The sequence below is a fragment of the Penicillium samsonianum genome (assembly GCF_028829775.1).
Source record: "Penicillium samsonianum strain IBT 33392 chromosome Unknown utg000002l_segment0_segment0, whole genome shotgun sequence".
In the NCBI taxonomy this organism is placed as follows: Eukaryota; Fungi; Ascomycota; class Eurotiomycetes; order Eurotiales; family Aspergillaceae; genus Penicillium; species Penicillium samsonianum.
The window spans coordinates 2,571,378-2,591,439 of record NW_026643260.1 but is presented as its reverse complement, the minus strand read 5'-3'; the positions used below and the strand labels follow the sequence as shown (position 1 = coordinate 2,591,439).

At 49.7% G+C, this 20,062-nt stretch overlaps 7 protein-coding genes across 7 annotated transcripts; 6 read left to right on the top strand and 1 right to left on the bottom strand.

Annotated features, from left to right (window-relative positions):
- Positions 1–175: 175 nt before the first annotated feature.
- N7471_002833 (tubulin gamma complex associated family protein) lies at positions 176–3,733 on the top strand (the record flags this gene model as incomplete). Its single annotated transcript, XM_057275553.1, has 3 exons — positions 176–227; positions 562–1,827; positions 1,881–3,733. The coding sequence occupies 3 exons, from the start codon at positions 176–178 to the stop codon at positions 3,731–3,733; spliced, it is 3,171 nt and encodes a 1,056-aa protein (XP_057140191.1).
- Positions 3,734–5,864: 2,131 nt separating this feature from the next.
- N7471_002832 (WKF domain-containing protein) lies at positions 5,865–7,274 on the top strand (the record flags this gene model as incomplete). Its single annotated transcript, XM_057275552.1, has 1 exon — positions 5,865–7,274. One exon carries the CDS (start codon positions 5,865–5,867, stop codon positions 7,272–7,274), a length of 1,410 nt encoding a protein of 469 aa, XP_057140190.1.
- A 506-nt stretch (positions 7,275–7,780) lies between these two features.
- prs2 (proteasome core particle subunit alpha 1) lies at positions 7,781–8,848 on the top strand (the record flags this gene model as incomplete). Its single annotated transcript, XM_057275551.1, has 5 exons — positions 7,781–7,787; positions 7,863–7,922; positions 8,013–8,107; positions 8,170–8,382; positions 8,462–8,848. The coding sequence occupies 5 exons, from the start codon at positions 7,781–7,783 to the stop codon at positions 8,846–8,848; spliced, it is 762 nt and encodes a 253-aa protein (XP_057140189.1).
- Positions 8,849–10,430: 1,582 nt separating this feature from the next.
- Positions 10,431–11,078, top strand: N7471_002830 (uncharacterized protein; the record flags this gene model as incomplete). The annotated part of the gene is made up of 3 exons (XM_057275550.1): positions 10,431–10,443; positions 10,494–10,725; positions 10,787–11,078. 3 exons carry the CDS (start codon positions 10,431–10,433, stop codon positions 11,076–11,078), a joined length of 537 nt encoding a protein of 178 aa, XP_057140188.1.
- Positions 11,079–13,616: 2,538 nt separating this feature from the next.
- N7471_002829 (glycoside hydrolase family 18 protein) lies at positions 13,617–15,217 on the top strand (the record flags this gene model as incomplete). The annotated part of the gene is made up of 7 exons (XM_057275549.1): positions 13,617–13,655; positions 13,778–13,878; positions 13,939–14,192; positions 14,247–14,276; positions 14,330–14,379; positions 14,428–14,488; positions 14,553–15,217. 7 exons carry the CDS (start codon positions 13,617–13,619, stop codon positions 15,215–15,217), a joined length of 1,200 nt encoding a protein of 399 aa, XP_057140187.1.
- Positions 15,218–15,334: 117 nt separating this feature from the next.
- N7471_002828 (ubiquitin-ribosomal 40S subunit protein eS31 fusion protein) lies at positions 15,335–16,397 on the bottom strand. The gene is made up of 4 exons (XM_057275548.1): positions 16,271–16,397; positions 16,041–16,146; positions 15,673–15,953; positions 15,335–15,597 (listed from the first exon to the last, which is right to left on the bottom strand). Exons 2-4 carry the CDS (start codon positions 16,132–16,134, stop codon positions 15,508–15,510), a joined length of 465 nt encoding a protein of 154 aa, XP_057140186.1. The 5' UTR covers positions 16,135–16,146; positions 16,271–16,397; the 3' UTR covers positions 15,335–15,507.
- Positions 16,398–16,948: 551 nt separating this feature from the next.
- Positions 16,949–19,911, top strand: ace2 (putative C2H2 transcription factor (Swi5)). Its single transcript, XM_057275547.1, has 2 exons — positions 16,949–17,849; positions 17,901–19,911. The coding sequence occupies exons 1-2, from the start codon at positions 17,162–17,164 to the stop codon at positions 19,361–19,363; spliced, it is 2,151 nt and encodes a 716-aa protein (XP_057140185.1). The 5' UTR covers positions 16,949–17,161; the 3' UTR covers positions 19,364–19,911.
- Positions 19,912–20,062: the final 151 nt, after the last annotated feature.

Here is a 20,062-nt window from a genome sequence, read left to right as displayed (position 1 = left end):
GCGCATATTCCATGATTGGCCTGGGGAAGGCCACACTCCGGTTTTCTTAAACTGTGTAGGTGGACTCATGTGCAGATATATAATTGTTGTAGGGAAACTCCTCGAGGGAGAAGCCTGCAAGTTAAGTCAGGGAAACTATATTGCAATGAAAGGACATGGAGTTGCAAGCCTCAAGATGTGTTGTAGCAACAACCTTGGACTTTTATATGACAGGGATGATATATCGGGTAAGGGCAAACTCAGATAGCGATAACTAGTTATGGCGATAAGACTCAGCTGCCTTAGATATTTGGCATCAAGGCACGCCAAACATCACAAACACAAACATTCAAGCTTCAAGCTTGAGTCCGCGTTACCTCTATTGAGATGCAATTTGGAAGGTTCATCTTAGACGTGCGTTGAAATTCTACAGTTTAGTGTCAGGCTTGATTCGCGATCTTCTTCCCCGAAACCGGCTGCCTGACCGCGATCTCTTGCCCAACAATTCCTCCGCAAACAAAGCACCCACAGACGCCAACCACGAGTGAACAGATACAAGACACCGAACAATTCGCCCACTAGGGCACCGGGCAGACAATGTCAAACCTAGCCCGAAACCCCGCGCGCGCGGGCGCCGCTTAGACGACGCCCTCTCCCAGCTAGTCGATGGCCTGACCCCCGCGCTCCCGATCTCCGCCATCCAAGACGAAGACTACTCCGACGCAGAGGAAGCCCTCGCCTCAGCCGAAAGCCGCCGACACCATGTCCTCATGGAGCGCGCCTGGCGCATTCTCGACACCCACGCTAGCACCAACGCCCCAGACCCAGGATCACCAGCGGGGCTTGGTGGACGACGCGGAAGTCTCGCGGGAACAGAGAGCATCAACAACGCGCCAGATCTGATTAAGCGCAAGCTGCGCCGCGAAAATGTCAGCCCGGATAAGGCGGTGCGGTTTTCCAACCTTTACACTCGTCTCCTGACGCAGCCCGTGCTATCGCAGAAATGGGGTATCCTCTTTTTGCTTTATAAGTTGTCTGCCTCGGATGAGCCAGTAGAGGGCGGGGAACGAAGCCGGAGCCCGTTAATGGACGAGGCACATTTTCACAATATGTTAGGGAAGGGCGGTGCACGTCCAAGACGGGGCACGATGATCGACTCCGAGGATGAGGGCCCCGCTGTTAGCTCGTCGGCTTCGCAGCAACATCAACGCGTGCTGCCGGCGAAGATGGAGCGTCAGAGCTCGCTGCGACATGATACCGATCGTGATGGTGTAGATCAGGCTGGGCGCAGCTCGACTGAAATACCAGCCACCCGCGTTGATGCTGGAGTGAATGAGCGTTCTAACGATGAGCATGTTCGTGCGGCCTCGCCTCGGCCCTCGAGTGCTAATCCATCGGGCCCGGCGAAATGGACTGGGTCTGTTGAGCATAGGCTACTGCGCGATCTTCCGTTCAACTTGCAAGGGTTGTCTTCGTCGAATTTGCAATTTAGTTCCTCGTCGAGCTTGAAATTGCCTTCGAATTTGTCTGCGCCCATAACCTCACTCCTTAACACGTTGGCAGAGCCTTGCCTGCTTTATAAAGGACTGTGTTTGTTTGTGGAGAGCGAAGAAGGCGGGCTGGTGAACCAGAGCTTGCGAGCTGCCATTGCAATTGAGCTGCGCGCATATCTTAGCTTGGTGGCTACACTAGAGGCGGAAATCCGGCAGGCGCTGGCCGCAATTGGAGAAGGGACCGAGCCTCAAGGTGTACGAAAGGGTGGCGTTACCTTGAAGCGATGTGTGGTGTGGACGAGGGATGCTACGATGGCCCTTCGACTGATGAGCTTGATCGTAGAAGAGGCTCAGAGTAAGTGCGCAGACAGATGACTAGATTTTCTTAATGGCTAACACATATCACAGGCAAGAGGGGTGGCCAGTTGATCTCCTTAATACACGGCTTTTCAACATCCCACGGAGATCCCTTCGTGTGCGCATTCGCCGAGAAACTTCTTGCACATGTGACGCGTCCATTCTACGACATGCTACGACTATGGATTTACGATGGCGAACTCTCAGATCCATACAAGGAATTCTTTGTTGCTGATCCAGAGTTCCGGCCGAAGACTGACCCCCGGCGGCTTGCAACCAGCGTCTGGGAGGACAAATATAAGCTTGATGATGACATGCTACCTTCAATCATTACTCAGGAGTTTGCGAAGAAGATTTTCCTGATTGGAAAATCTTTGAACTTCATCCGCCATGGCTGCGGCGATTCGGCGTGGGTGGAGGCCTATTCAAAGAAAGCCTCCAAGGAGCTTCGATATGGTGACACCGCCACTCTCGAGATCTCCATTGATGAGGCATATAAGACCACAATGGCTCGATTGATTTCTCTGATGAATGGAAAGTTCAACCTCTTCGATCACCTAAAAGCACTGAAGAGTTACCTGCTACTGGGTCAAGGAGACTTCATTGCTTTGCTCATGGAGTCACTTGCCATAAATCTGGATCGTCCAGCAAATTCACAATATCGACATACCCTAACTGCACAGCTGGAACATGCTATCCGTGCCTCCAATGCACAATACGACACCCCAGAAGTGCTGCGTCGGCTTGATGCCCGTATGCTCGAGCTAAGCCACGGCGAAATTGGATGGGATTGCTTCACATTGGAATACAAAATCGATGCTCCCGTGGACGTGGTCATCACACCTTGGGCGTCAACTCAATACTTGAAAGTGTTCAACTTCCTCTGGCGCATCAAGCGAGTTGAGTTTGCGCTGAACAGCACCTGGCGACGATGCATGACCGGTGCACGAGGAGTTCTCGGCAACGTCGAGGACAAGGTCGGAGCAGACTGGAAACGAGCACGCTGCGTGATTGCAGAAATGATCCACTTCGTCAACCAGCTCCAATACTATATCTTGTTCGAAGTCATCGAGTCCAGCTGGGAACAACTGCTCACGGCAATCCGCAGACCCGACTGCACGCTGGACGACCTTATCGAAGCACACACCAAATACCTCAACTCCATCACCCACAAGGGTCTACTAGGATCTGCATCCTCCTCGCGCTACGGCACCTCGACCTCGACCTCCGCCAAACAACCCGAAGAAAGCTTCCTCAGCCAGCTCCACCAGATCCTCAAGTTCATGCTTGCCTACAAAGACGCCGTAGACGGCCTGTACTCCTTCTCCGTTGCGGAATTCACCCGCCGCCAGGAGATCAACGCCAAGATCGAGACTCGCTCCGCCCAGGGTCAATGGGGTCTCACAGAGCGTGATCTCCTCTCCCGCCATTCCAACACTCGGACTGCGGCCTCAATGGCCTCGACCCCTGATGTCCGGCCCGATAGTGCTGGGGTAGACGGTGTCAACACGCCGCTGTCATTATCTGGCGCTAATCTCGCCGCCGACGACAACATGCTTGCCTCGCTTCGCGTCCGCCTCCGCGAACTCTCAGTCGAGTTCCGCTCCCGTCTAACTGTCCTCCTCGGCGATCTGTCGTACCAGCCGGATGTGGACATGCGCTTCCTCGGCGTTGTGATGAACTTCAACGATGTCTATGAATTGCCTAAACGGCGGAAGGCTGCTGGTCCGAGTGCTAGGGATAAGGAGAAGGAGAAGGAAAGGGAGAAGGCGAAACGGAGGGCTGCTGCGTCTGCGGCGGCTACGGGATCTGGGACTGAGAGTTCTGTGCAGAAGGAGGTGCGCAGGGAGAGGAGGGATACTGGGGCTAATGATCCTGGGTTTGCTTCTGGGACTGGGACATAGATGTCTGCAGCTATTACATTCCTCGTGTGAGGACAACATTAATGCAATTGACGAGTTCCACGATGTTTTTCTTTCTCATTGCACTGTATACAAACATATCAGAAATATCAACAAAATATTACACAAAATGCATGCAGAAATTCATTAATAACAAGAGGTTGGCGGCCAGGAGATCCACCTGGGCGAATTCTCTGATGCCAGCCAATTAAACCCACCGATCCCCTGCCAAGCTTTCAGCCAAGATCTCGGTTCTGTCCCATCTATAACATCGAAATTCAATCGACCATTGTCGCTAATCTCCCCCAGATGGAGCATGAAGATCACAACTTCCTACAGCCGCCCATCCCATCCTCTGTGGTCCACCTCGGTGGATGCCAGAAATTCATCGTTGATCAAGAAGACCTGAAGAGTGTCGAAGTGCTTAAGGCATGCATGACCTCGCCGAGATCTTCGATCTTCGATCTACTCGGCTTTCTGGGTCCAGATCTAGGGAAGTTAAAGTTTGCCATTCTAGAATGTATCGATCAGCCATATTTTATGGACTTCTCATGCCGCAGATGCCTGTGTCCGTGAACAAAGCTTGATTTGACAATCTGGCTCGAGACCTTCCAAGGTTATCACCATGCTCATTATGGCTTTTGAGATAGTCGAAGATATATCTGCTCACTATATGTGATGACGGAAACCATCTATGTTGATTCAACTGAAGATGGGCTGTTAGATCGGGCGTATAGCAGCAAACAATACTCTAGGTGTCTGCCTTTATAACGGAATTCACAACACGAAGACCTAGAGCTGGGGTAATCTTAGATACTCTCTATAATAAGACAATTCTAGGGTAGTAAATAAGTGATAATGAGCATTCTTGATCCATAACAAAGCTATGGGGTACGTGCACATTTCTTCCCCGGGTAAACTCCAGCCTTACCAATTTAAGTGTGTCCGATGTCAGACCCCGCCCCCTCCGAGACGAACTTAGGAGAACTATAAGACAATATGTATTCTTCCTTCCCCTTCTTGTCGAATTTACAAGTCCTCACTTCCAATTTTCATAGGAATAGCGCAACAACCCATGTATATACTCGTGCCCAATTTCCACCTAAAGCCAGGAACAGACCCTATCGCCTTAGACAACATTATTTCGCATCCGCTAAAGCCACTCCGAGCTCTGACAACTGTCGATGCCGCACGCTAAGCTTGTGGGCGGAATTCCTATAGACGGTATTTAGAAAAGTTTCGAGCGGAAACGGCAGCGATGTGCAATCAAACTATATGAGGGACTCCCTCGAGACAATGTGTTTTGTCGTCGACCCTAATGGTGAGTCTCTTGTTTTCTGGCTGTTGCCTGGATTGACCGATCTACCAGGGTATATATACCTCCCTATCGTACCTCTATAATGGACTGTTTAAATTTGAATTTCTTTTTTTAATTGCTACAAGTCGCATTTAGAATGAAATCAAACAGCGGGACAGGAGAGTCAAAATTCACCATTTAAAGTACCGGCTACGGAAAGTTATAACACTGGATGTTCTCTTGACCTTCAAGTCGGATGTTGTAAGTTGGCGGCAGAAGGGTGGGACCGTGAATAATAGCTAATCAGATGCAAGTGTTGGCCCTCTCATTCCGTGAGTAGATCTCCATTTCCTTACTTTCTGGATATGTTATCTGTATTATCTGTAGATAGCTGGTACTGCAATAAATAGAAGAAACTAAACCGCAAATCGAGCTTTGTGTGTACTTGATATAATTCACTTGGTTACAGCGCTCGAATGGTCCAGTTGGGGATATATAGCATCTGGATCTTAGCTCAACAACAAGACCTCTAAGTAGAATTTTCTGACTGATGGCTCTGTACCCTCCACCTCAAGATTCAACCTTTTGATATGTTTCAATTGGTGATTCCCTTGCAAATAGCCATTGAGAGTATGTAAGAAGGAGGAGACAATATGATTGGCCCGCGCAATTGATCGGCAGAAAAAAAGTAGTCTCCGCCCAACCGTCTCAGCACCACAGTCGAGGTCGCATTTACAGGCCCTGAACTTCGGATTTCAGCATTCTTTAGAGCGTCACGCTCCTCCCAATTCTATTTTGTGTTTCGTCAGACCCTGTCGCAACCCACCCACACCAACGATGGCGCACCAGACGGACGCCCAGTCCCCAGCGTCGAAAAAGCTCGGATCGAAGCTCAAGAAGTCGAAAGATTCTACAGGAGAGGAGGGAGGTGCAGATGCACAGGAGACCACTCCCAGTAAGGAAGACGCCAAGTCCGACAAGAAGGACAAGAAAAAGCGCAAGTCCGTTTCCGAGGATGCGGCACCCGAGACAGACGGCGAAATGAAGAAAAAGAAGAAGCGCCGCCATACCGAAGACGACAACGAACAGAATGGCAAGGATGATGAATCGCACAAGCAAAAGAAGAAGCGTGTCTCGTTTGGACCAGGGACAAAGGAATTCGACGGCGACTCCGAAACTGAGTCGGACGAGGCCGACAGCAATGACGCTGCCGCAACCGACGGAGCCGACGCAGACACCGAAGACGCCGGAGACAAGACTACCGAAGAGATGAAGAAGCGCAAGCGCGAGAAGAAGAAGCAAAAGAAAGACGGCACCGCCTCGACTGAAGCCCCAATCCATGAGACGCCTATTCTTTCGTACTTGAGCCACTACCACCGAGCACGCCCGACATGGAAGTTTCAAAAGAACCGGGAAACCAACCTGTTCAAGCATCTGTATTCGCTTGAGCATGTCCCCTCCAAGTACAACACATCGCTGCTGGCGTACATGCAGGGCCTGAAAGGTGATGCCGCCAAGCAGCGAATGAGCAATGCTGCGAGGGACGTGATCAAGGCCGATATGGATCTCGACAAGCCGAAGGACGATGAAGAAGCGGAGAACAAGGAGCCTTCAACAAGCCCCGAGTACCTGGAAGCTATCAATGCGTTCCGCGAGTGCTTGCCCAAGGGAGATGAGGATCTGGACAACGTCAACTTCGGAGAAAATTTGGAGGGAGACGTCCAAAAGCGTTTGCCCAAGAGGCAGCGAGCAGAGCTGGTCTTTTTCGCTGTTGCCGGCAAGCTTTTCAGCGCCGAGGATTTGAAGAAGCCGAAATCGAAACCCAAGGCTCCTGAGCCCCCGGTAAACAAGAAGCGGAAGAACAGAACTATGGTTGTTGATATCAGCAGCAGCGAGGATAGCGATGATGATGCCCCGGCTCCGAAGAAGGCTGCCAGCAAACCCGCGCCGGATAATGATGACGATACCTCGTCGAGCGGCAGCAGCAGCGATAGTGACAGCGACAGTGATAACAAGTCATCTGCTGCCCGGGCCCCGGCCAAACAAAGTGCCGCAGGCACTCCTTCATCGTCCGCCCCCGGTGGTGTTACAATGTCGAAGAAGGAGAGCAAAGCTGCCAAGCGGAAGGAGAAGTTTGTACCAGTTCGCGAAGAAAAGCTTAAGCCTGCTGTGCCGAAAAAGACGCAGAAGCGAAAGCTCAGAACTGCTCAGATCGAAATCTCGAGCAGCGAAAGCGACAGCGAGTAGTTCCGATGAAATGGGGCTTGGGTTGCTACCTAGGGTTTGGATGTGTATATATCTCTACCACAGCATTTGGGACGGTGTAATTGTGTTCATGTCAAAAGTCATTTTATCCTCATGTCCATAATTGATGTGCATTGAAGTATTTGTGTAGATTTCTATATGGTTCGTTGTCTCTTTGAAGTTGATATTTCACGCATCCAAAGGCGAACAAAAAGATAACCAGAAAAAAAGTTCGAGTCAATCCTTTGGTCATCTACCTACAGGCCCTCGTTATCCTGTGAAATAACTCGAACTCATAAATAGTAAAAATCCAATGACCAAGTGCTGCTGAACGGGCTGTTGATACAGGAACCTGGAAGGCGGTGAAGCTGACCTCAAGCTTGAGCTCAGGCAGCTCTGGCGCGCGTCACTGATCAACCCCCATCATCTCATCCTCTCGGACCCTCCTTTCTCACTTCTTTCCTTTGCTTCTGTTAATCTAGCTATAAAATACTTGAAGATTCGCCGTCATGTCTGGTATGCTCCCTCGTCGATGATAGCCCATCCCAGCCTCATGACTTCATTCCCGACTGACCTTGGTTCTCTCCGCAGGAAGCGCCTACGACAGACATATCACTATCTTCTCTGACCAGGGTCGACTGTACCAAGTTGGTGTGTATTTCCCACTCGATGATTCCGCCTCGATCTGCCCAGCGGCCTCAATCCGTGCGCTGTCATCATGACTGACCAAACATCTCCCAGAATATGCATTCAAGGCCATCACTTCAGCCAACATCACCTCCATCGGTGTGAGGGGCAAGGACTGTGCTGTGGTGCTCTCGCAGAAGAAAGTCGCTGTAAGATGGATTCCTCCTTTATAGCTTGGGGATTGCGCTCATGCTAATCGGCTGTCTACCAGGACAAATTGATCGACCCATCCTCCGTTTCACATGTTTTCCGGATCTCGCCTTCCGTAGGCTGTGTGATGACCGGCTCCATAGCAGATGCTCGCGCATCCGTTGACCGGGCCCGTGGTGAGGCTGCTGAGTTCCGGTACAAGTTCGGATATGAGATGCCGTGCGATGTTTTGGCAAAGCGTCTGGCAAATATCAACCAGGTTTACACACAAAGGGTAAGTTTTCCCGCCACCGTGCAACGATCCCATCTAGAGAGACAGAATGGCTGACATAATTCTCTTTGAAACTCTCCAGGCTTACATGCGACCACTTGGCGTGGCTACGACCCTGATCTCTGTCGATGATGAGAGCGGCCCCCAGCTCTACAAGTGTGACCCGGCCGGTTACTACGTTGGGTACAAGGCGACGGCATCCGGCCCCAAGCAGCAGGAGGCGTTGAACTACTTGGAGAAGAAGCTGAAGAACAAGGATGCGGCCACGGGCAGCTGGGAGGAGGTTGTGGAGCTGGGCATCACAGCCCTCAGCAATGTGCTAAGTGTTGACTTCAAGAAGCACGAGATTGAGATTGGTGTCGTCGGTGGGCCGCGGGCCGACGGCGAGGAGGGAACCACTACAGGGTTCCGTGCCCTGACGGAAGAGGAGATTGATGAACGGCTGCAGGCCATAGCCGAGAAGGACTGAGTGAGCTGGGCCCTGCAAGTTATGGAGGCAGGCGACCAGTAATGGAAAGACACTGGTGTTTATTTTAGAGAAACAGACTATCTGTGAATGATAACTCAATTGTTTTCCTGCACGAGTATACTTTCAGCCATTTTCGGGGCTCATCCAATCCTGCACCTTGACGCCCTACTACTAGAGCATTGACCCATTTATTATCGTCGATACTATGGATACTAGACCATAGATCCATTTCTTATCGCCGATACTACCTATGGATACTATAGCGTAACACTGTCGGGTGGTCCGAGACCATATCCAGCCTGTCAAAACTGCGACTGGAGAATCCGCCACCTGTGAAAAAATTCGGGGGATGGATAACTCGCTATTACCGGTTTATCACAGCGTGTACGTGCATAAAAGCAAGGAGACAGTGGACGGGCATGCTACTACTAAGAGTTGTTGTGCGGGGCGCCACATGTGGCTTAGCGGTGGCTGGGTCCTGACAGCCCATAAATTCTGCGTCCAACAAGTCTTTCTCGTGATATGATTGGCGTCGTCAACTGAACTAGAGCAACTAGGGAAGTTCCATACTAAGAATAAGTGTGGCAAATACCAGCTGAACATGTTCACAAACTGTCAGATCCACTACACGTCAGGTCCGAGTTCAGGTCCGAGCAGTAGATCTCATCTAATGCAGGTCCAAGGCTGAGGTCTCGCCTTTTTCTTGCCCTTACTCTGTGTTTCTGAATTTCAACAGGGGTCCCACGAGCCATGATGCATCGCAAGGAAAAAGCAGTGAAAAAAAAATTTATGGGTTCCCCACCGAGTAGTTCACTCGATACTCTCCAATCAGCATCATGAAACACCCATCTCTCTCTTCTTAGGAAAACCCCAAATCGGCCGCACAGGAACCTAATCTCATGTGCGGGCCAATGCTCTCTCCACTTCCAATCCACAGTTCGGGATAGTGGTAATGCAATAGGCCAGGTGTTTTCCCATGCGACATATGGGTCATCTTTCCTCTCTGTCTCCCACTCTCCACTGTTGGATCCCCTCTCCCTGGGACAGGGATGGTCCTAGTCATGCCGTAAACGGTTTCTCGGGAGCTTATGGTGTGGCCCGGTCCCATCCCAGCTGTACTTGACAACCCGAGGTTCCTGATCGTGGGATCTTGCCCGTCTATTGGTGCAGCTCGTCTTCTCGGTGATGATGTATCCTGAGATCGTCTCCGCTGTAGCGGGCTGATAAATCCTTGGTTTTATGTTATTATTATTATTATAATTATAATTATTTTGTGCCATTCTGGCTTTTTCCTTTCTGGTCCACCCATTGAGGGTCGTTGGCTGTCATGTATGGGGTAAGGAGAGAGACACCTTTACCAATCTTTGAAGACTTATATCTTTCCTCTTTCCCCCCCCGGAGACCGTTGGTGGCCTAACATTCTCGACTCCATGGACCATCAGTTCCTCTAACCATTGCCTTTCTTTCATCTCTCATTGGTTATCTTTGGTGTCCCTTCTTTATACTTGCTTTTTTCCTTCTTCCTACTCGTCCATCCTCTGATCCATTACCCTCCTTTTTATACACTTAATCTACCAGAAACATGGCAGACGGATGTAAGCTGACCCTAATTATGTCAACCAATCAATTCCTAATAACCGTGCAGTCAACCAAGCCCGCGCTATGCGAGTCGCCGAGATAATCAACGACTACCGCACTCTCCTGCTCCACATCTCGCAACAGCAAGTCGAACCATCCCAAGAAGAATACTGGGAAGATGGCTTCGTAGTACTCCGCGAGTCCCAAGCCTCAGCCCAGACCCTAATGTCCGCCAACTACCAACCCTGTCCGGTAACAGGGCAAGGGAATATCGAGACCGAGAAAGCTGAGCTACAAAGGTATATACACAAGACCTGAACATCCAATCATGTCAAGACGCTAACAGCCTCCTCCTCGCAGGGTCATACTCGACGGCAGCGCACGCCGATTCCAGGCACACAAGATCTACCTACGCGCCACCGCAGCCCGGCGATGGGCCATGACGCGCGCCAGCGTCCTACGCGGCTCCCCTCCAACGACCCAACACGCTACAGCCTTGAAGACCGCAACCACCACCCTCCATCAGGATCTGGCTCGCGTCACGGACCAGCATGTCGTGGCAGACTTGCGAGCCGCTGATCTGCGCGCAGGCCACTGGCTTGACGATGACCCGTCCTTGGAGGCGATCCGTCGCTGGGTTGCGGGTCGGTAATCGCGCCGGTGATGAGAATATGAAACGGACATGAAAATGAGAATGGAAATGGAAACGAATGCATGTTGTGTGGGGTTGAGGTTGGGGGTTTTTTTTCGGATTTTGCCTTCTACTGATTCCCAAGTGCTTGTGAGCCTTGTTGGGCTTTGTATGATTCTTTTAATAGAGGGGCTTGTGTGGGATGGTTGGTACAGCGCTGGTCGTGTGTACTGCCTTCTGTGAGGAGACAAAATGAGTTTGGATCCATTGCGTGGTTTTTGTTATAGCTACGATATCCCCTCTTGTTTCATTTTTTTTGGGTTGTACTTTTTGTTTGAGGTGTTATGCGATATTTGTTTTAAAAATCAATTCCATTGTTTTACACAGTTCAATTGTTCAATCTAGAAGACCAGATCTAACTACTATGTCTTGTAAAGTGAGCAATATACATCGTACTAGGTCCATACTTGGTTGGATGCATAAAAGGAATGATAGCCCTAATGGCCCCACAGTGATCTGACACAAAAGAAAAGTACTTTGTATACAAAATATAAAATTTGCTCTCAGGAACTACACCTAAAGACAGAACAGATACTTCGTGTAGGCCTAGTTGACCCTGTCGGCAATTGACACATGAACCAGACACCTGGGGCGCCGAGGCAGAGATGCCAGCTGAAAGATCCACCGTATACCCAGGAGTGAAGGGTCAAAAAAAAAAACGTTGCACAGATCAAAGTGGATCGGGACCAACTTGCCATAGAGATTTCGGACACGGGCTGCAAGGCTAAGGTTGTTAGTTCGGCTGTGTAGATCCAATCAGCACTACGAACGACCATATCGCGGCTCGAGTTCAGCTATCGATGGACTGGATTTTCAGGCGACGGTTTTTGTTTTTTTTTTGTTCTTCGTTGTTCGAGTGGAGATGTTATTCCCACGTTTTATTTTTCTCCCGTTAAACTAATAGTGGGCTGTCGGATCACCTCCTATCCATACATTTCTCTTTCTACAACAGATATCTCCTCGGCACTTACGGCCCTCCGTGTCTGCTCCGAGTCTGTTTTATCTTGGCGATCGGCATTACATTTTGAGTACGAGGTGGGGCATATTGGATAAAGATGCTTTGTCGATCCTTGCACATCAACTTCTTCGGTGACCTCCGAGTGTTATGTCCAATGTTGTATTTGTGGATGAACAGTGAGTAACTCACATTTCGCAATATAAAACCATCTATATCATACATCAATTTATAACATATATATTTTGATCCCGGAATTCATCACATGGGAACAAGTGGAGAGCATCAGAGAAGAGGAAATAAATATGCAAGGTAGATAGGTTGCACCGAGGCCAGGCATATTTGGGGATCATGCATGAACCTACTGTTCCATGCTAAGGCCTTGATGTATAGGTTCGAGGATCATCTGATGACCAGGAAGAAGGGTGTGAAACACTGAGTCCACGTGTAGTCCCGGTCGATCTTTGTACATCACTCGCTATCCTTTCAAAGATCACTCACTACCCGGGATTGCCGCTTTTCCGAACATTCTAAGGTTGTCACTTGCCACGAGTTCAATGGTTGATCTACTGCCGAAAGAGTCTAATCAATGCTATTCTCCATGTGGACATGTTTGAGGGCGTTAGTCGCCTGACCAAGCTTTTATATATCGAGAAATTGTCTGGCTTCGGGAGCTAATGTTAAGCTCTGCTTGAGGAAGGGAGCGTGCTCACCAGAGGTTATGAAGGCGTTTTAGCTCTTGCATCGCGCAAGATACTTTCAATCATGAGATCTTCGACAAGCTTGAAGGCTTCCCACAATTAACAACCAATATGATAAACAACGAGCTCTCATGACTAGTCAATCATGATTCCATATAGTATTGCCCCTCTTCTTAGGCGGGCCATGTCGCATTCTTGCCTTAGAGTTGCATTCTCCAATATCACGAGTACTTGATACTCCCTATCTTGTGCTTTGACAAAACAATCAAGTCTAAATTCAAAACCAATAAGCTAACACGCTATTACATGAAACATAACAGGGATTGGCCAAAAATGAGGTTACATGCACCTTGAACAGGTGGAGGTGTCACGCACCACGTTTTCTTGGGGTTCTTCTGGGCATTTAGTAAACATACATATACATATAGTATTCCACCAACATAGATGTCTCCAGATTATACAGATTGTATCTTTGATTACATAGATATTATCTGATCTCCGGATATCTTTTTCCACATCTATATTCAGCCACGTTTGTTGCCTTGGTGCCTGAAGTTATACACCGCCACATGTGAGTCCCGACCAATGACGTTGTGGCGTTGTTATTGCCCAGACGCCTAAGGTACGACAGTCCACTAACAATTAGGCTGCGACATAAAGTATCACTAGAAATACTTGCACGCTGCCTTTTAGTGTTTTTTGTTGAAACTCTCTAACATAACTTTCTTTTGACTTGAAATCGTGGCGTATCGACTCAAGCCCATTGCTTTGTTTACTGCCCTACTTGTGGCTGTTCTCGTGCAATACCTTAACTATCCTCGTATCACCCATCCAGCATCAACCATGTCTGAATTGAAATCAGTCGCCTATTTTGTCAATTGGGTATGTGCTTAATTTTGCTTATCCCATTTCATCCCCGACTGCATGACTCGCGTCCATTTTACCACGCCTAACTGGCTGGACATAAACATCGGAAAAAGCATACATGTTGACAAACTCTATAGGCAATTTACGGCCGCAACTACAACCCGCAGGATCTGCCCGCGGAGAAGCTGACACATATCCTCTATGCATTTGCCAATATTCGTCCTGAGAACGGCGAAGTGTATGTCCTGTTGTTGAACCCTTACAGACTGCAGAAGCATTTCCTGACCCAGAACTGCAGATACTTGACCGACTCTTGGTCCGATGTCGAGAAGCATTACCCAACAGACTCATGGAATGATGTCGGTGACAATGTCTACGGATGCGCTAAGCAGCTTTTCCTGCTCAAGAAGCAGAACCGCAAGCTGAAGGTTTTGCTTTCTATCGGTGGCTGGACGTACTCGGCGAATTTCGCGCAGCCTGCGAGCTCCGAGGAGGGTCGGACTACTTTTGCCGAATCGGCGACACGTCTGGTTCTGGATTTGGGATTCGATGGTACGTTTCATCGGCTAAGGACCGTGTTAAATGCTGATTTTGACTCTTTTATAGGTCTTGATATCGATTGGGAATATCCCAAAGGTTAGATTATTAGAACATACTAGAAGGAAATTCGGGGCTTACTTTATATCCAGATGACACCGAGGCTGAGAACCTAGTTCTGCTGCTCAAGAAGTGCCGAGAGGTATGTCGTTCTCCTTAGTCTTAAATTGGACCAACTGACCGGAAATAGGTTCTTGACAGAGAGGCTGGTTCCAATCGCCGTTTCTACTTGACAATCGCCTGCCCTGCCGGTATGTCTATCCCACATCCTTGGTGATGGAAAAGTACCGTGAACCATCAAACTGACTGCTGCAGGCGCGAGCAACTACGAGAAGCTTAAATTCCAAGAGATGACCCCGGTGCTAGACTTTTACAACCTCATGGCGTACGACTTCGCCGGAAGCTGGGACACCAACGCTGGCCACCAAGCGAACATCGCCCCTTCAACTTCCAACCCCGCATCCACACCGTTCTCGATCAACGCTGCTCTAGACTACTACATCAACCATGGCGGTGTGCCACCCTCAAAGATCGTCATGGGCATGCCACTGTACGGGCGTGCATTCGAGAACACCGACGGACCCGGCGCACCCTTCTCCGGCGTCGGACAGGGCAGTTGGGAAAACGGAGTGTGGGACTACAAGGCGCTTCCCAGACCCGGGGCCGAGGAAAAGTTCGATGAGGAAGCCGGAGCCTCGTACTGCTATGATGGCGGTGCGCGCACGATGGTTTCTTACGATACGCCCCATGTGGCACAGGTCAAGGCGAACTATATTCGCGAGCGCGGACTGGGTGGTGGTATGTGGTGGGAGAGTAGCGGTGATAAGGGTGGCAAGGCGGCTGATCCGGCGGAGGGAAGCTTGATCGGTATCTTTGTCGATGGTGTGGGTGGTGCAGGTGCTTTGGATCAGTCGGCTAATGCCCTTGAATACCCCGAGAGCAAGTATGCCAATGTCAAAGCTGGATTCCCGAATGAGTAGGTTGAGTGAGAGCTTGCACGGCTTTGTGCATTGCTATTCGCAGTACAGTGGTTTACCAGACAGAGTGTGACAATATCTAAGTCTACGAATACATACAAGTCTATCATTACGTGGGAGTTTGAGTTTTCGGCGGATGCCTAGTTTGTATTCTTTGTATTGACTGTAGCACATGGGTATTCCAAGAACCATCATCAACAAACATCAACCGTGATACTCCATCACTTGCCCTAGCCTAGCGGAAACCATGCCCAAGCTCGGTGACAGCACACCACGGTCCCGACTTAGACCATTTATTTGGCCTCGTCGAAGACGTAGGTGAGGTGGCACTTACCGCAGTACTGGCGGTTGTGCATAGCGGCCATGAAGACACCGGCACCACACTATAAGAAAGGATAAATTAGTCTCTGTTGATGGGAATTCAAGAGTATTGTCTTGCGACAAAAGTGATCACATACCTCGGGAGCGGGGCACTCGCGGCGAAGACGCTCGATCTTGCCGTCACCGTCAACCTTGTAGTACTTGAGGATGGCGAGCTTGGTCTTCTTGTGCTTGTGCTTGATCTTCTTGGGGGTGGTGTAGACCTTCTTCTTGCGCTTCTTACCACCACCACGCAGGCGGAGGACGAGGTGAAGGGTCGACTCCTTCTGGATGTTGTAATCCGAAAGAGTGCGGCCATCCTCGAGCTGCTTGCCGGCGAAGATCAGGCGCTGCTGGTCAGGGGGAATACCCTCCTTGTCTGGTGCGGGGTTAGCCTGTGTTGCTTTTTTTTCTCTTCCGAGTCTCGTCTGTGCGATTGTTGCTCGCGGATTTCGGTTGTGCTTACCCTGGATCTTGGACTTGACATTGTCAATGGTGTCGGAGGACTCCACCTCAAGGGTGATAGTCTTACCCGTAAGGGTCTTGACGAAGATCTGCATCTTGATGAAGGCCTGCGAAAAAAGTCAGTGGGATGCTCGCGACGATGAAAATGTGACAGGCAGAGAGAGAATCGATTGCATGTTACTTGCGCATGCTAATCACATTCCCACATGCTTGCATAGGACCAAAACTCACCTAGACAGATGTGTCTTCCTCAACCTTGCAAGATTGAAGAAGATCGTTGTGCGCGGAAGCCGGTTGATGATTAAAATCGTTGTGCGGTCACGTGGGTGGGTCATTTACCGAAAGTAGTCTAGCTTAAAGGGAAATGCTGACCGAGACTAATCACGTGTTGGGCGGTGAAGGACTCACAGGAAAAAGGTCGGACCGTCCAGAGAGCCCCACACGTGACTCTAAGTGATGTGCCTGGGTTTCATGCCTGAGGCCACCAATGTATATCCCGTGTTGGACAGGTCGAATATCAGATATTGTGACGCCATGGGGACCATATCGGCCTATCGGCCTATGGGTACTATTTATGGAGCCAAGGTCTATAGAGTATGAGATCGACTTGTTTATATTGAATCTCCTCGGAAACGAACCGAGGAGTTGTCAATTCTATAGGTCTACGTACCATTTAGATGCATTTTATCACAGGGATTAGCTGCCCTTGCAGAAGAAGTAGAATAAATCTAAGCAAGGCCTCGATCAAAGGATAAAATCGAGAGAGTGGGCAAGGGGAGTGGGCCCACTTTTCGTCAGAGCCTTGGTTTCCCAGACGCCCGGGCTAAGCCGTTGCTATGCCAACACCCCGATTTGTTGATGAGAACGGGTCTTACATAGATCTGGGTTCCAGAACCAAACCTTGGAAACCTTCATACATTCGTGTTTCTGCTCTTTCAGGTTCAGTTCAGAATCTACTTGAACTGTGTGACCTTCAGGTTATTTCAACTTGATACTCTTGAAGACTTGCGCTACTTGAGGCTCTAACAACTTTCCACCTTTTCCTCTTCCTATTGCCCATTGCTTTCATATTCACGTACTGACACCTCAATCAGGACCCAACCGTCAATCGGCGATATAATCATGAACTCCACGCTGGGAAACGGTCGTCATCGCCGTCAAATCTCCACACCAGTTGCGCCATACCAGCCCGTGCCAGTCATGAACAATATGCAACCCCGTCGGTCACATCGTCGAGGCCAGACTGTGGACTACAGTTCCTTCAGTCAACAGCCCACTATGGACCGACACATGCCAAAGACGGTCTCGCAGCTGCGAGATTATTTTAACGAAAAAGCAGGTTTCTCATATCAACAAAGGGATGTACAGCAGTATCAATCTTATGCCCAGCAGCCCGAGCGGTCTTTCATTCCACCAGGCATGAACATGCAGCAGCCGTATCAATATCAACCTCACCAGTCGCTCGGGTCTGACTGCCAGGCTTTCAACCAAGAACAATTGCAAGCGATCCACACCACCACTGGCAGCCCTGCGCCCTCTTCTGTCGGTGCTCCGGCTTTGTCTCGATCAGCCAGTGAATGCTCTGAAAACACACCATTGAAGCTTGCACTGCACCGTATGCAGCAAGAGCAGTTCTCGAATCAGCAACAACAACAATTTATTGGCAATGCCGATTGGGAATTGTTTCCCCAGCGCAACATGCCAATGGTCCAAAACGAGCAGGTGACGGCCTATGCCGGACCGATGCACCCAGTCTCTGTTCAACCAAAGGCTCCATCTGCGAAGATTCTTTCCCAAATGTCCACTGCTTGTATGCATTTTTCTCTGCAATTTAACCCGACCGAAGCTAATTATATGGCAGACAACTCCCCCTTGACCCCCGATTCTACCCCATTGAAAAGATCTATTGATTATTCCATGTACAGCAATGACCCAACACCTTCCAAATCCCAAAGTTTCTCATTTCCCCATACCCCTTCCACTGCTGAGATGCAGAGAGCCCAGTCTTTGCAAGGAGCCCCCTATGTCAATTCTGTGCAGATTAAGCAGCAAATGCCCTCCCCTGTCAATTCCCCGATTAGCGCATCATTCACCGAAGTTGCCGATATGCCATCCCCGGGTTCATATGAAATGACGCCTCAAGAGTCAAATGCCTCATTCACATCTTCCACTGGCAGAACCAAGAAGCGAGCCCCGTCTACTGTATCCTCACCCATCGAGCTAGCTGCTCACGATGATGACCTTGATGCTCGAGTCAAGGCCTCAGTCCAGCAAACCGGTGTTTCGACCGACGAAATTGCCAAGTTTATCTCAGGCCCCGATCCCAAAGATGGAAAGTGGGTCTGTCTATTTACAGGCTGCCTGTGCCGCTTTGGTCGCAAGGAGAACATCAAGTCCCACGTCCAAACACACCTCGGAGACCGTCAATTCAAGTGCGATATTTGCGAAAAGCACTTTGTGCGCGGACATGATCTCAAGCGCCATCTCAAGACACACAGTGGCAATAAGCCCTTCGCCTGTGCCTGTGGTGCCAGCTTTGCTAGACAGGATGCCCTGACTCGTCACCGCCAGCGCGATATGTGTGTTGGAGGCTTCACCGGTGTGGTTCCAAAGACCACCAAGCGTGGCCGCCCCCCGAAGAAGAAGACCAGCCGCCCGGATATCGACACTCGCCAGGCCAAGTCCACTCGTACTCGTCAACGTGTTGCTGAAAAATCCACATCAATCGCCTCATCCCAGACCCACGCCACTCTGCAAGATGCTCCCGTGTTCAACTCGCCCAACTATGCCCCGTCCGCTGCCGTCTCATCGTACACGCCGCCCACCTCCCCGGGAGACAGATACCACACAATTTCCTCGCCATGCCAGACCTACAACTCCCTCGATGCCCAGCTCGAGGATGACATGCTCCCCTTGTCACCACCCCAACTCGCTCACGCTAGATATGAGCAGGCAATGGCCCAGTACGGATCAAATTTCGGTTCCCAGACATACTCGCAGGAATCCACGTACTCGCAGGAATCTCTCTACAGTGACTCTGCTCTCTCGCCTCGGGAGATGTCTTCCCCTCGCTCGGCGCCCGTCAGCTCGGAAATCGATATCTTCATGACGCAAGATCCCTCCGAGGACTTGCGCGAGGAATTCGGCCATCTGGCTCACTCGGGTCTCCCTAGTTTCCCGAATTATCAGTTCGTGGATACAACCGACTTCGCCTCTGTCTCGTCATATTATCCCGAGAAGACCTTTTCTAGTCTTGCTCACCTGGATGATGACCTGACGGACCCAATCGACTGCTTGTCCAGCGAGTTCCTGGTGGACCCTTGAACGGCTTTTGTTACCCCAAAAAAGGCTCGACATATACGGCGCGGCTTATCATTTTCTTCACGGCGAGACTTCTTTGCAACGATACGGGACGACCTTGTACACTTTAATGACCCACGACAAAATCGGGCGTTTTGTTTCTCTGCACATTTCGGGATTTGAAACGACTTTGCGAATATGCGGGTGTTTCGGGCTATTTGCTATTTGCTTTTTGCTTCTTGCCTTTTTGCCCTTATTGCCCTATTTCCCCATGTATTCTCTTTTTTTGTTCCTTTTCTTTGTGTTTTCCAATGATTGTTTCATTGTGCACGTCCTTTTGGCCTTATCTCATCTCTTTGAAGATGTTCGATATATGGCGGCGTGTCTATTCCCGGTGTTTATCCTTCTTTTTATATGTTCCCACTTTCATGATGCGATATGTATTTGATGTCTTTACCTTCAATGGATCTTTTCTCTACCTACCCTGTCAACAAAGGATGGCTCACTCGAAGGATTATTTTCCTTTGATGACAGACATAATTGCGGATAGCCTGTACTCTACTATTTCAAACTTGCTATGTCTACAGCTTCCATCCGGTTTCGTGTCATATGTTACTCTATTTTAAAATTGTAGGCTGAAACCTCTACTTTATATTGCCAGGTCGAGGAAAAGATAAGGCTTCACAAGAAAGCCATATAGCCTAAGAGAAAGAGAGCAAATAG